General features: G+C 38.0%; 1 protein-coding gene across 9 annotated transcripts in view; it reads left to right on the forward strand.

The window, feature by feature from the left end:
* Positions 1 to 14829, forward strand: part of RIMBP2 (RIMS binding protein 2) — a 78675-nt gene that overhangs the window by 19254 nt on the left and 44592 nt on the right. For 7 of the 9 annotated variants that reach the window (XM_082774310.1, XM_082774312.1, XM_082774315.1 and 4 more), the window contains exons 3-5: positions 124 to 246; positions 6026 to 6130; positions 11962 to 12012. In XM_082774310.1, the coding sequence (XP_082630436.1) occupies positions 6029 to 6130; positions 11962 to 12012 (153 nt within the window). In that variant the 5' untranslated portion in view covers positions 124 to 246; positions 6026 to 6028. The remainder of the gene's footprint in view (positions 1 to 123; positions 247 to 6025; positions 6131 to 11961; positions 12013 to 14829) is intronic. The other 2 variants (XM_082774311.1, XM_082774318.1) reach the window with 1 other exon arrangement.

Consider the following 14829-nt stretch of genomic DNA (forward strand, 5'->3'; position numbering starts at 1 on the left):
CCTATTTTCTTTGAACTTCTTTTCTTTTTCCATTTTATAATGCAGAAATGGTGTTTATGTCAGTTATATTTTTCCCTTCATTAATTAGGTCTTTGGGGAGTAATCACATTTTTATTTTTCTAGGTGAAATCAGACTATGACCATCTTAGAGAAACCCTTATTAGAGTGACCAAAGAACGAGATTTGGCTGTAAAGGGAAAACACCAGCTCCAAGCCAAGCTGGAGAACTTAGAGCAGGTCCTAAAGGTATGTATAATGCTGTGAAGTCCAATGATCCAGTACTTCTATCACTTGTGTGAGTCACAAAAGCATAAGTGCATTGCAAACAAGAGGCCTGAATGCCTCTATTAATTATGATTAAAAGTATGGAATATGGTAGGCCAAGTACCTACAAGGGATTTCAAACTATCAGGAGGAGAGAGATCTTTATCTGATACTCTACAAGAAATGGGATGTAGGTTTTCACTGTGTGGTTACTGGAGGCAAATCAAGATGAGAAAGAGGAACAGGATGGTGAGTGAGTATGCTGTTGAAGGAAACATGAGAAACTTCCATGATATTTTCCTTTAAAGAGGGCTTTGTCAGCCAATCTATCTTGTTGCAAAATATTACTGTGACCCTGTGAAACAAGCTGTTGGTACCAACTCGTATTACTTCTGTGGAATTAATCCAGTTATCAGGACAGGGTTGCAAAACCTGCTAGTCTTATTAGAGAAGTCTTACTTAGAAAGAATTAAAGTCATCCCACCTGGTACATCCCACCTGTCTTTTAACATGCTTCTAGAGAATATAAGCATGTTGGTGTCTAGCCATTCTTAGATATTCAGTTGCTTGCACATCATCAATTTGGTGCCTCCTTTTCAACTTGGAAAAAATCAGCAATGTATTTTGAATCACAAGTGTATTTATTTTTCAGTAGAGGTTTTACTGTGTAGTTGAAGATGCTGTCCTTCTCTTTGCCTGGTTGTATATTGTACATAATGCCATAGAACAAACTGATTCCATGAAATAGGATAATTCACCAGCTGAATCTAATAAAGATGAGATGATGGGGTAGAGTAAGGGTAAAATTCACTGGGAAAATTGAATCAGCCAAGAGATTATCACTTATCAGCTAATGCAAGGGGGCAATTAGTTCTACATTTTGAAACAAAATGCACAGATTTCTAGTGGTGGGAAGGAAAAAGTGCTCAGCTAGGAAACAACCAAATTCCCCAAGTGTTATTGGCAAAATAAAGATGTAGGTGAAACTTTTAAGACAAACCTAACAGATGGATCAAGAGTAATGTAGAAGAGTCTGGAAGGTCACTTACAAACTACAAGCTGGTGTCCAACGAGAATGGGTAGAGGGAACTAGTGGAAGGAAGCATATGACATGTTAAAAACACTGATTTAAATAGAAAACTATTTCCAAGTTTCTTTAGTGTAGCATATATGGAAGTTGTGATGGTGAGAGTTGCCACCAAGTCATACTTGGACAAGGGTTAAGCAACTAAGATTAGTGAAGATAGATAGATATCAATACTGATAACAATGTTATGGAGTTACACTATTTTATCAGTAAAAGAACTGCACTGGTGTAGACTACAGCAAGAATTTTTGAGAGAGAAAATGCTTGTAAACTCCTCTCTGCACTTCAGAGCATTCAGAAAAATGCACAATATGTTTGTCTGGTAAGAGTGGAGCATTGATCCAGTGCTGAACCTTTCTTGACAGGCTGTCAAATAGCTGCTTATTTTTCATCTTCTCAAATGCCAAGTTTTACTTGTCCAAACTGCTGAAGTAGCAACTAAAGGAGGAATGGATAACCTGAAACTGGGGGGAGTTGGAAATAAAATTTACTGGTCTGAGATCTTAAATTTCAAGCAAGATTTTTCTTGGCAGAATGTTTTAACAATACTAACTGGCTTCAGCCAATGCTTGCATGAGCACAATCACTTATATAAAATATGATTTGTTAATGACTTTAAACTCACAACAGGCTCCCTCTAAAAGAGGAAAAATAGTTTTGCTGTTGGCTGCATTAGAATATATGTGGCTTTTGGAGATGATTGCAGTGATGAAAATAGCTGGCGGTCTGAATTTTGAGAAGGAGGGATTTTATTTTCGGCCTGTTGCACTGGTAAATACATGGTTGAAACCCTCTCTCAAGCTTTATTTGATATTGCTCTAGAGATGAGGTGAAGGTTTTGCAACTATAGATGGAAATAAAGGGTAACTGTTACCTCCCTCTTTCTGAGCCTCCAAAGGGTTATCAAAAATGAGCTGACTGCTGCATAAACCAACTTATTCCAGGGGCTTCTAGAAAATCCAAGCTACTGAAATCACATACTAGGTAATGCCAAAGAGGGTTAACTATTATGTATATTGTGCAGTGTGGCTTATCAATATGCTATTTACCTTTGAAGAATTAGCACCAATGGAATAAACTTATTATTATGTGCAGATAAGAAATAGCTGTAGTGGTAAAGAAAAATTAAACTGCATAACTGAGTAGGAGAGTGATACACTGCTGTCTCTCTTTAGACTAACATGACTTTTCCCAGGAACAAGCAGGAAGTTTTTCTCTAGCACTGGAAGGTAATTCACTTTTTCTGTTGTTTCCTTCCTTTTCTTCTGGGGAATACAAAACTTCTATACTGAGTGGTATATTGGAGTTCTCTCTCTTGAGTACAACCCTTCTGATCTGGCAGAGTACCTTGAGCAGACTTGAAATCCTAAATCTCATCTTCAGCACTAAAGCACACCCAAACAGATGCAGATTATTTCATGTGTGCCCTCATATGCTCAGGAAATTAGTGGTTCGACAAATGGTTTGCAGCTTTCCAACCACTGGTAAATTTTGCAAAATACTTAGCCTAGTTTCCCTGTCAAAAGAGAAATACAGTTACAATTTCTGTTATCTCAGGAGGTATCAACAAAGCTGAAAAGAGAAGACGAAGAACTGCTGAATTAGCTAACTTCTGAGAATCTTCACAATGCCTCTCACACAGAACAGTACTGATTTTCTGATGTGTTCAGCCAGCTTCTTCCATTCATGTCAGTGCAATGGTGTGCACCCATCTGCAAGTGCAGATGACAAGTCCTTTGAGCAGTGTACTTGGGTGAAAATTAAATTTGCTCCCCATTCAACATCATGTACAAGTTCTGTCTCATTACAAGACTCTAGTACTTCAAAGCTTTTTGAGCTTGTTTTAACATTGGTTGGTTGCACATTTTAGAAGTGTAAAAATCTCTGCTATAGGATGTAATGGGTTTCTGTGTTTTGTTTGCGACTGTAGGAAGTACAGTGTGAGGAGTGAGAGGGCTGGAGCTAGGATGGGCTATTCATTGTCACATCCTTCTGCTGCACATGAGGAAGCTGGAAAAACAATAATTAGTTTTTGATTGAAAAATAAATAAATATTGGGGTCCTTAGAAGCCATTTCAGAAACATTTTATTCCAGACAGCTGTCTAGCTTAGCAGTTTAAATGAAAATAAAGATATTGACGGTATCATCAGTTCATTTTCTGCTCCATAGTAGGATTCCTGCCTTTGATCTGAAAGATGCACTTAAAAGGTTCCTTCCTCACACTTACTTTGAAGGATAGAGGGTTATTCACCTTTTTCTTTATTTTAATATGAAGTCCTTACTGTGTTTTTCTATACTTGTGGATTTGCTTTCTGATGTTAAAATGATGTTAGAATAACATTATTAGGACCTGTAGAAAGGATGCAAAAAGGGAAGTGCAAATTTATGTGCTTAGGAAGTTCTAACCTGCCTTACATTAAGAATGTCGGTAGCATGAACAAATGGATGGCCACTACCTACCTGCTGGTGGCAATGTTATCATCATGGAAGTCAGTTCTGAAGGAAGAAGCAGAAAGAATTCGGCAGCTGAGATCTTCCTCCCTGATACTCTTCTACTGATCACTGCAGTCCTCTTCCATTCCTGTAACCTATTCCCCTCAGGCTTGGAAGAGGAAATGACAGCAGCTGATGTGTGGATAGGAAGTGCAAAACAGATTTGCAGACAAAACCAATTTGTGAGCAGAGTGGGAGGGGAGGAATGGATTCTGGTTTCAGGGAGATTTAATTGCTGTGCAAAGGAAGGGACAGATGCTGGGGTGAAGAGATTCGTGCTCCTTTAAATACTAAGTAGATCACAACAGTACTGAAACACTGAGAGAGACTTCTAGATTAGCATAGATGACGAAATGGCCTTAAAATCTGTGAACTGCAGATCACTACATACATATTTTGGGAAATAGAGCAATTAAAAGCAGGGGAGAGTCACAGATCATGTTTCACAATCTGTTTCTTCATTACATTTATAGATTCACTGTATGGTTGGTATTATTTATTGATCTCTGCAAAGGATTATAAATGTTCTGTAGTAGTTTCTGTAAAAGTAGTAAGAATTTTAAAGTACCAAAATATGCTGTACAAAATCTGTTACTGAATCTTGAGACTGTGAAGTGAGACCTCTATTTTTATTATTTTTTTGATAGTTAAAATGTTTATAGAGTTGCTGTCTGAAAATTACTTGACTGCATCACTGTTTCTTGAATATAAGAAATGATGCTCCATCAGTATTAAGTTTTACATGAGACTTGATGGAAGCTGCTGAGCTCAGTAAATGTATCTTCGTGCCAATTTAAATGATGAGTAGTGCTCATTAGCAAAACAGGTTATGCTCGTTTAGATGAGATGAAAATTGGAACCATTATTTTTGGTCACTATTAAATACTCAAAATAGATATTACCTAGAAATAAGTCCATTTATCCTTTGTATAATATGTACAGTTCAGAAGTGTCTACAGCCAAAGTACTGAATCCTTGCAAAAAGTCCTAGAAAACAAGCCATAGCTGAGAGTCAAAACTGATTAATTGCAAAGCCTTCTTTTGTTGTTATTCAACCAACGTATCATATAAATAAACCCCAGGCAGAGCCCAGGTGGAGTACTGGAGACAATTCTGCTTTCTTTGCAAACATCTAGATTGAGAGAAGTCAGTCTCGCTGTTCTATCCTTCTTTGTTTTTAGTAACATGTAGCAGAGAATTACAGCTCATTAAAGGTTAGCAATACGCTGGATAAAAATTTCTCTTGTACACAATAAGAAATGTTTTGGCCTGTTCTTGTCTATTGCAGCCATATACTTCTGTTTCCAAGTGCTGATTCCTAGTAGGTTTCTGTGTAATAACTCATGGTGCTGCAGATAAGGCATTGTATCTCTGCTCTGGGAGCGTTAGAGAAAGAATATATAGTTTTTGAAAATAAAAATCTGTAATACCCATTTCGCCAGAGAAGAGATCGGAATCTAGAGATCTTTCTTAACTCCCATTTATTAAACAGGCTGTTGGAAAGTTATAATGCTATTGAGAGAATAATATAACTTGTAATGAAAAAGATTTCTATCTACAGAGTGTCTTGACATTGTTCAGCTTGTGCTTTTCCCAAGAACCATGTCTCATATTGCTTCGAAGCATGAGTAGTAACTGTTCTTCAAACTTTTTAAAGTACTGTCTAGTGACTTTTGTCCAAATCTAACAGTTTTAGTTTCGCTTTCTGTAATTCACTGTAATTAATGATCAGAGATTAGGAAAGGTAAACTATTTCTTTTGGGTCATCATTTGGAAGGCAAATCACAAACCATATCCTAGATAAAGAGTCCTTTAGGGAACTGTCAAGCAAATTTTTTTCCAAGCTTAATTTTTCAGCACAATGCCATATATAAGTATGTATCTAATGGCTAAAATGGGTTCTGCTCACTTGTGCATCACAGAGGCCACACTGTAGGTAATGACAGTCATATCTTCTGAAAGAGACTGCTGTCAAAATACCTGAGCTTAGCATTGGCAATATGCTTATTAAGGACTGGTCAAATTAAAACCCTGTTCAGATTCCCCCTTGTTTGTCAGTGATACCAGAGTTTTTTACGTTGAGATGAGCATCTGCATGTCTGTGAATGGCAGCATGTTTGGCTACAGGCAGAGTATGTTGAAGTCTCCTGATAGTTTTGTTTTCTTTTTTTTTAAAACAGCATATGCGAGAGGCTGCTGAACGGCGGCAACAGCTGGAATTGGAGCATGAGCAAGCCTTGGCTGTTCTCAACGCCAAACAGCAGGAAATTGAACTCCTGCAGAAGGTAAGTGACAAAAGGGAAAGTAAAGTTTAACAGCAAATTAGAGAGCACAGGTCACAAAAATCTCTTGATTTAAAGGAACTTAATCCAAAGCTTCCAAACTGGTTCTTAGCTCCCTTCCCCCTCCCCCAGTTCCAACCTATCTTAATTTCTTCCTTCCTCCCTTTTTATTTGGCTCAAGAATACAAGAATATATATGCAGGAGGCCGGCGTGGCTGACCAGGAATGTTCTAATGGAGATTAGGCGGAAGCAGAGAGTGTTTCGCTACTGGAAGGAGGGCCAGGTGTCATGGAAAGAATACAGGGATGCTGTTCGTGTTTGTAGGGAGAAAGTTCGAGTGGCCAAAGCACAGCTAGAGTTGAAGCTGGCTGTGTCTGTGAGAGAAAATAAAAAGGGTTTTTTTAGATATGTAAATGGAAAAAGGAGAACTAAAGAATACATAGGGCCGCTCCTTGATAGGGAAGGTCTCCTCACAGACGATGACGTAGGCAAAGCAGAGACACTTAACGCCTTCTTTGCCTCTGTCTTCAATGCCGATGATGGGCTTCGGGACCCAGGGTGCCCTGAGCTGGAGGACCGGGACGGTGGGGATGACAAACTCCCAATTGACCCTGAACGTGTGCGGGATTTGCTACTCCACCTGGATCCCTACAAGTCCATGGGTCCGGATGGGATTCATCCCCGGGTGCTGAAAGAGCTGGCGGATGTCATTGTGGAACCTCTTTCAATTATTTTTCAACGATCCTGGGAATTTGGAGAGGTCCCGGTAGACTGGAAGCTGGCTAATGTTGTGCCAATTTTCAAGAAGGGTCAGAAAGAAGACCCTAGCAATTACAGGCCTGTCAGTCTCACGTCAGTGCCTGGTAAAATCATGGAGAAGATGGTTCTCGGACTTATTGAGGCGCACCTGGGGGACAAAGCAGTCATTGGTCCCAGCCAGCATGGGTTTGTGAAGGGTAGGTCCTGCCTAACTAACGTGAGTTCCTTTTATGATAAGATCACCCGTATGGTGGACCAAGGGAAACCAGCTGATGTGATTTTTTTGGACTTCAGCAAGGCTTTTGACACGGTTTCCCATAGGATCCTACTGGACAAAATGTCCACCATACAGCTAAATAAAAACATCATACGATGGGTGAGCAATTGGCTAACGGGCAGGGCCCAAAGGGTTATGGTAAATGGGGCTGCGTCAGGCTGGCGGGCGGTCACCAGTGGGGTCCCTCAAGGCTCCATTTTAGGGCCGGTACTTTTCAATATTTTTATAAACGATCTGGATGTAGGAATAGAGGGTATTTTGAGCAAGTTTGCTGATGACACCAAACTTGGAGGAGTTGTGGACTCGAATGAGGGTGTAAAGGCCTTACAGAGGGATCTGGACAGGTTGGAGAGCTGGGCGATCACCAACCGCATGAAGTTCAATAAGAGCAAGTGCCGGGTCCTGCACCTGGGACGGGGAAACCCTGGCTGCATGTACAGACTGGGCGATGAGACGCTGGAGAGCAGCCTAGAAGAGAGGGATCTGGGGGTCGTGGTAGACAGCAAGTTGAATATGAGCCAGCAATGTGCCCTGGCAGCCAGGAGGGCCAACCGTGTCCTGGGGTGCATCAAGCACGGCATCGCTAGTAGGTCAAGGGAGGTGATTGTCCCGCTCTACTCTGCGCTGGTGCGGCCTCACCTCAAGTACTGTGTGCAGTTCTGGGCACCACAGTATAAAAAGGACGTGAAACTGTTGGAAAGTGTCCAGAGGAGGGCTACGAAGATGGTGAAAGGCCTGGAGGGGAAGACGTACGAGGAACGGCTGAGGTCACTGGGCCTGTTCAGCCTGGAGAAGAGGAGGCTGAGGGGAGACCTCATCACAGTCTACAACTTCCTCGTAAGGGGGTGTCGAGAGGCAGGAGACCTTTTCTCCATTAACACTAGTGACAGGACCCGCGGGAATGGGGTTAAGCTGAGGCAGGGGAAATTTAGGCTGGACGTCAGGAGGGGGTTCTTCACAGAGAGGGTGGTTGCACACTGGAACAGGCTCCCCAGGGAAGTGGTCACTGCACCGAGCCTGTCTGAATTTAAGAAGAGATTGGACTGTGAACTTAGTCACATGGTCTGAACTTTTGGGTAGACCTGTGCAGTGTCAAGAGTTGGACTTGATGATCTTTAAGGGTCCCTTCCAACTCAGGATATTCTATGATTCTATGATTCTATGATTCTATGAATATATTTGGTTTCCTTAAATGTCAGAAATGAATCCTGTCTTAATTTCACGTTAATCAAAATACAGAGAATTGAACATTCCCATGCCAGTTTGATTACAGAATCACAGAATCACAGAATTTCTAGGTTGGAAGAGACCTCAAGATCATCGAGTCCAACCTCTGACCTAACACAAACAGTCCCCACTAAACCATATCCCTAAGCTCTACATCTAAACGTCTTTTGAAGACTTCCAGGGATGGTGACTCCACCACTTCCCTGGGCAGCCTGTTCCAATGCCTAACAACCCTTTCAGTAAAGAAGTTCTTCCTAACATCTAACCTAAAACTCCCCTGGCTCAACTTAAGCCCATTCCCCCTCGTCCATTCCCCCTCGTCCTGTCACCAGGCACGTGGGAGAACAGACCAACCCCCACCTCGCTACAGCCTCCCTTGAGGTACCTATAGAGAGCGATAAGGTCGCCCCTGAGCCTCCTCTTCTCCAGGCTGAACAAGCCCAGCTCCCTCAGCCGCTCCTCGTAGGACTTGTTCTCCAGGCCCCTCACCAGCTTCGTTGCCCTTCTCTGCACCCACTCAAGCACCTCAATGTCCTTCTTGTAGCGAGGGGCCCAACACTGAACACAGTACTCGAGGATTACCTGGAACAGTTAGTCATTCTCACTGACACATTAATGTTTTATTAGGATTTCCTTGGCTTCCAGTCACTGGTGATTCTCACTACTTTACTACACTAAATTAGTTTGAAGTAACTCCTAGTCAAGGTCCTTACATGTTGCAGTTGATATGTTTCTTAACTAAACTGTTAAGTACCTCATTGCCAAGCTCATTCTCTAATTTGAAAATCCCTTCCAAGACATTTTTTATCACAGTGCTACTTCTCAGTTTTCATTATAATTTATAAAAACATGGCACTGAGTTTCAATTTTGCCAAAGTCACTTAAAGTTGCATTTGTCTAAATACTAATGTTGATGTTTCCAACTGTTTGAGTAGATTAAAATACAGAAATAATAATGCCAATGATAGTTTGAGAATTGATATGGACAGACTTTCTCAGCAGAATTAAAAAAAAATGTATAAAGATGTAGTTTTGTTTGAAACAGAATGTTCCATTTGACCCAATTAAATCTTCCAGTTAAATTTCTTTTAGTCTTTAACAATTAATCTTTTTAGGCGTATTTAAAAATACTATTTATATAGTATTTCTATATAGAATTTATAGAAATATAGTATTTCTATAAATATTCAGCTGCCATCATTTGAACTTCCACATGAATTTTAAACTTAAATTTCTTGTCAAAGCAAAGAAACAAAGGAAAGGTGCAACTTTTCTTCTTGCTAATTTTTTTGTTGCATTCTTCTACTAAATCTGAATCTGAACTATGTTTTGTTTTTCTTGTTGTTGCTATAGACTGGCATCAAAAGTTAAATCTCCCTCATACTGTTCTGATAATCATTATTTTTTTTGCTAAGCTTTAGCACAATAAATAGACATTTAAAAGCACAAACAAGATTGTATTATATTTGGTATTTTGTTGAATGTAACTAGATGGCATCTGTAGCCTGTGATTATGATAAAATTCTTGTTCAGTGGATCTCAAGTAGCATGGAATATAAGATCACTTAGGTGTCTGTGTTGCAGTCTATTCTACCTTGTAGACAGATGGCCAAGCTAGTTTATTACTTGCAGTTCTCTAGGTGTGGTTGTGGAGATGAGCACCAAGACTAGTTTGTCCTGCTTTTGCCTCTAGATTGCTGGTATCCAGTGCATTTCCTTTCAACATTACAATGTGGTGTATATTTTCAGAAGAGTCATTTAAATAAATCACATACCTAAATAACTGTAATACTTTGCTTCCATAATTAACAGGGATTGCTGGCTCACATTTCATCCAGAGCTGACCTCCCAATGTGCCTAGTAAATGTGTTACATTATTATTATTATTATTATTATTATTATTATTATTATTATTATTATTATTATTATTATTATTATTATCATCTAATTACATGAAAAAGTATTGTGAAATGAAAGCTGTAACTGCAGGCATTAACAGGATGATATTTCGACATTTCACCACATATCTTGTTACTGTTGTAAAGTTGCTGATGAATTACAGAAATGTAGGTGTTGAAACAATGCACATTACTAGTACAGTTCAATGCATTTCCTGTCATATTTTGATATTATAAATAAAAATTCATTCTGTTTTTAATGTACATGCAGACTGTTCAGACTATCAATCTAAAAGGAAGAACATAATATTGTTCATCCAGTTTTTGTGCTGATAGGGAATCAGATGGTCTTTTTCTCCAACAAAGCCTTAATATAAGACAGAATGATGAAAAAGAGAGATAGCTATTGACACAGCTTTCCTAATCATTTATCAAGAACTCATATTCTGATTTTATAAAACTTGTAATGATGGATAGCACAAGGCTTTCTATTACCTGCCATCATATTTTTGCTAATGCTTCTGGAGCCAATATTTTATCACATACTAGTAATAAGACTCATTACTGTAGTACAGGAAGAAATATGACTGTGCTTGCAGGGGTAAAGCAGGCTTTATTACCATGCATGACAGTGAAGAATAGTTCAAGTATGTGTTGTGGGTTGTGACTTTATGGCCTGACCCAGCTTCCATTCAAAACGATAACTGAGTATGGTAGCCCTAATACATCTGGAAAAATGTCTTTCATTGCAGTATCTGGCCCATTAAATTTTGTGGCACTGCCCTCTGCTAAACAGTTTGAAGACATTTCTCTCATGAGGAATGAGCAGGATATGGTCTTTGAGATACAGTAAAAAGAATCCAAGGGGCAAAGTTTGTGCATTGCATTGACATCAGCATAATGCAATGGTTAATAAAAAAAAACGTGTTGCTCATCTTGGGCAAGCATCAATAAAGAAGATAGTGAAAACTTAAATGGAAGTAAAGTGAGGGTAGCACAAAGTTACTGAGTGCTAGTTTTTTCTAGTTTTAAGGCTTAGACTTCTGGCCAAATTTGATAACTTACTTTCTGATCTACATATAATAACAACTTCCTACTCTCATTTACTCCCTCTTTTCTTCTTTGGCTCAGTTGATTGAACTCGAAATGTACTCCCATTTACAGACAACCTTTCTTGTGGATGTATTGAAGTGTTTTGTGAGCTATTGGTGTTGCTGCATGTAAAGAATGAGCTTAATTTTTGTTTTGCTTTTTCCTAACCAGTACAGTAGGTTTCTACTCTCTGAAACTCCTGCAAAGTAGAGTTGACAGAAATAGCTCATTTCTTGGTTTTATTTTAGAGGGTTTCAGAGATTCTTATGATGTGTTCTTGCAGTTTGTTGTGCATGCTTGTCTTGCTCTAACTAAATGTTAATGCCACTAAGCTTCACTGAGATTCTGTGTCCTAAAAATATACAGGTATTTCAATGGCTTGAAACCAAAGTGCTGTAGTGTATTGCACAAGCCAGCACTCCAAGACTTTTTTCAAATTCAAAACACCAAGGTTTTGAATTTGAGTATACAGTATGCTACATTATGCAGTTACAATATTCTATTTATAGCCTAATACATTTTTCTGTTCTTTTTTATTATTATTTATTTTATTTATTTATTTTCAATGTATGAAAACAAGGCTCAGGTTGAAGCTAAGAAGGAACATGAAGGAGCGGTTCAGTTGCTAGAGGTAAGAAGATATCCAATCCTCTGGTTGTGGAGGTTCCATTCTGAATGCGATGGCTTAACAGGAATATCACTTCTGAAAGATTCGGTGCTATAAAGACAATTCAGTCATGAGAGCTTTAAACTGGGCTGTTGGAAGTCACACTTGTCCCTCAGTTTCTGTTTGTATAAGATGGAAATTTTGGTACCGTTTTTTGTAAACTATTATCAGATGTATAAAAAGTATGTATATCAAATATATAAAAAGGCCCTCTTCAAAGTTGTTATAGTCTGTTCAGTGATTTGCCCAGACCATTTTTAAATATCTGTGGGAATGGAGATCTGACAGCCTCCACAGGCAACCTCTTTTGGTCTTTCAGTACCTTTAATATGAAGAATATTATTCTTGCATCCTGTCTGAATTTTCTCAGGATGCTACTCATATTGATTGACTCTAATCCTATTGCTGTATATCACCAGCATAGCCTTTCTTTGCATTTCCCAACTAAGGTGCAGTGTGTTTTTAGAATTTGCCAGTGAACAGTGAATTTAGGAAGTAAACACTGTGAAATAAATTAATTTTTAGAGATGATTTGGGTAATTGGTTTTACTAATTTTTAAAACATTAAATAACTGCATATACTAAGGCAACATCATCCATAAAGACACATCAAAAAATCTTAGTATTTTCATTAACAATTGCTCATAGCAATTGTGACTTTTGGTATGGTGCATTTCCTAGAAATTCATCCTAATGAAAAATCTAGTATTTTAGTCTTCTGTGCCTAAGGATACAGAACTGATTGTTTCTTGCATAGAAATAACATGATGAATAGGAGCAATTCTTACTCCCATTCAAAAACCATGAGCTTTGCTGCCAGCTTTAGTTGGAAACGGGCAAGGTTTACAAAACCTCTTTGTCTTCAACCAGAATGAAATTTTTACAGTTTTTTAATTGTGGCTGTTACAGTAATGGAAATTCTATAGGGGATACACACAGGTATGGTTAAATTATATATGCAAACACAAAAAAATCAGATGAGAATTCCAATAAATTAAAATACTTAAGAGTCTTCCTGGTGCTGACAAAACCTTTTATTTCTTTCCCAGTCTGGTATATAGCAATGCAGGATTACCCATGATGTTGTACAAGGTTATGTTGTATTACGTTGTAAAAAAAAATCCTACAGCGAACAATTCCTTTCCAGTTTTCCAAAACTAGGCTAACAGATTCTTTATTTTAAGTTACAATCATATGTTTTGATGCACATGGATAAGATTGTGTCAGGAAATACAGGCACACAAGAAAGTAGCATCCTAACTGTATCCAGACCTACTTTTGTTAATTTTTGTTCTTCACTTTTTTCATGCGTAACAAATTTTCAGTGATAACTATCAAACTAGATTTTCTGCCAGAGGAAAAGGTATTAAATGCTTATTCTTAACATAACTTGCATATCCAAAGAACGTAGAAGAACATAGATTGACTATAGCAAATGTGCTTATCTGTATTTCATTTCGAAATCTGTTTCTAGTATATAATTTCTGGACTTTTTTCCTTCTAATGGTAGTTGTTCTGTCTGTGTACTTACTGGAGATGAATTTATGAAGATAAACTTTCTGATGCATTGATAATCTCTTTTTTTAAACAAACAAACAAACAAAAAGTTTATTTAAAATTAATATTCCCATGGAAAGGGTTTACTCATATGCTTTCATTATTAACATATATATTAAATTTGCTTTGCCTTTAAGAATATAAGATAATAATTTAGTGCATGGTGGAAAGTATATAATGCAGGAAAACACGAGTAGAAACAAAGCAGGCAAGTGATTATTTACCACCTTAAGCTAAACAAAATTCCTATTTAGCTGATTTGTTTGCAAACTTTGATTTGCATAACTCCATCAAGGTTTCTTAAGCTTTTGTTTTTTGTTGCCTTAGGCCCATTAATTCTTAGCATTTGGTTTATTTAATCTGCTTTTTGCAATTCAAGATCAGCAGTGGTATGGATTTCTCAAACGTTCTATACGTGTTTTGTGTTAATGCATGTTTTTACACCTGTTAACTGTTCCAACGTTTTTTGCTTTGAAATGTTAAAAAAAAAAAAAAAAAAAAAAAAGTGTTCAAAACTGGTTTTATTTCTTTGTTTATTTCACATCTCTTTGTTTACTGTGTCTTGTTTGAAATTTATTGCTTTGCACTTCATCCAGAACACGCTGGACAGCATGCAGGTATTTTAGGGCATTATTCTCCATTCCCTGTCCCAAATCCTGCACTTCCCTTTAAAATAAGTATGATAGTCCTACCTAACCTTGCATGGCATGTGTGCTAAAACCATTGTTATGCAAGCATGCTTGGTATTGATTGGCCTGATACCGAATCGCTGAAAACAGATTTCTTTTTTTTTTTTTTTTTTTATACAAGAGATTTACCTCCAAATATGGCATGATTTAATGAAGAAACAAATACTGTTTCTGAAAGTGAACTTCTTATGAGCATGCCCACTAAGAATGGTTTGATAGTTTATTCAAGATTGTAGCTTTCAGACTGCGTGGATTTTACCTGAATTCAGATCATTTCATTGTTTATACAAAGACAACTTTATGCCATATTTTCACCTTGGCTTGATTTATTTAGACACCTACTGAAAGCCATTCCTGCTACATAAACAGTTAAACTATGAAATAAAATACTAGTCTGAATTCAAGCTATCCACCTGGAAAGCTGCTCATCATCTTATCTGTCTTGTGTGAACAATATCTGTCTTGTCATAGATGAAGTCTGCTTGATTTTATGTTTAAGAAGCTGTTTAGCACTGTGTATTTTATGAGAAATTTA

This window comes from Aythya marila, assembly GCF_965140915.1.
Source record: "Aythya marila genome assembly, chromosome: 17".
NCBI classification, from domain to species: domain Eukaryota; kingdom Metazoa; phylum Chordata; class Aves; order Anseriformes; family Anatidae; genus Aythya; species Aythya marila.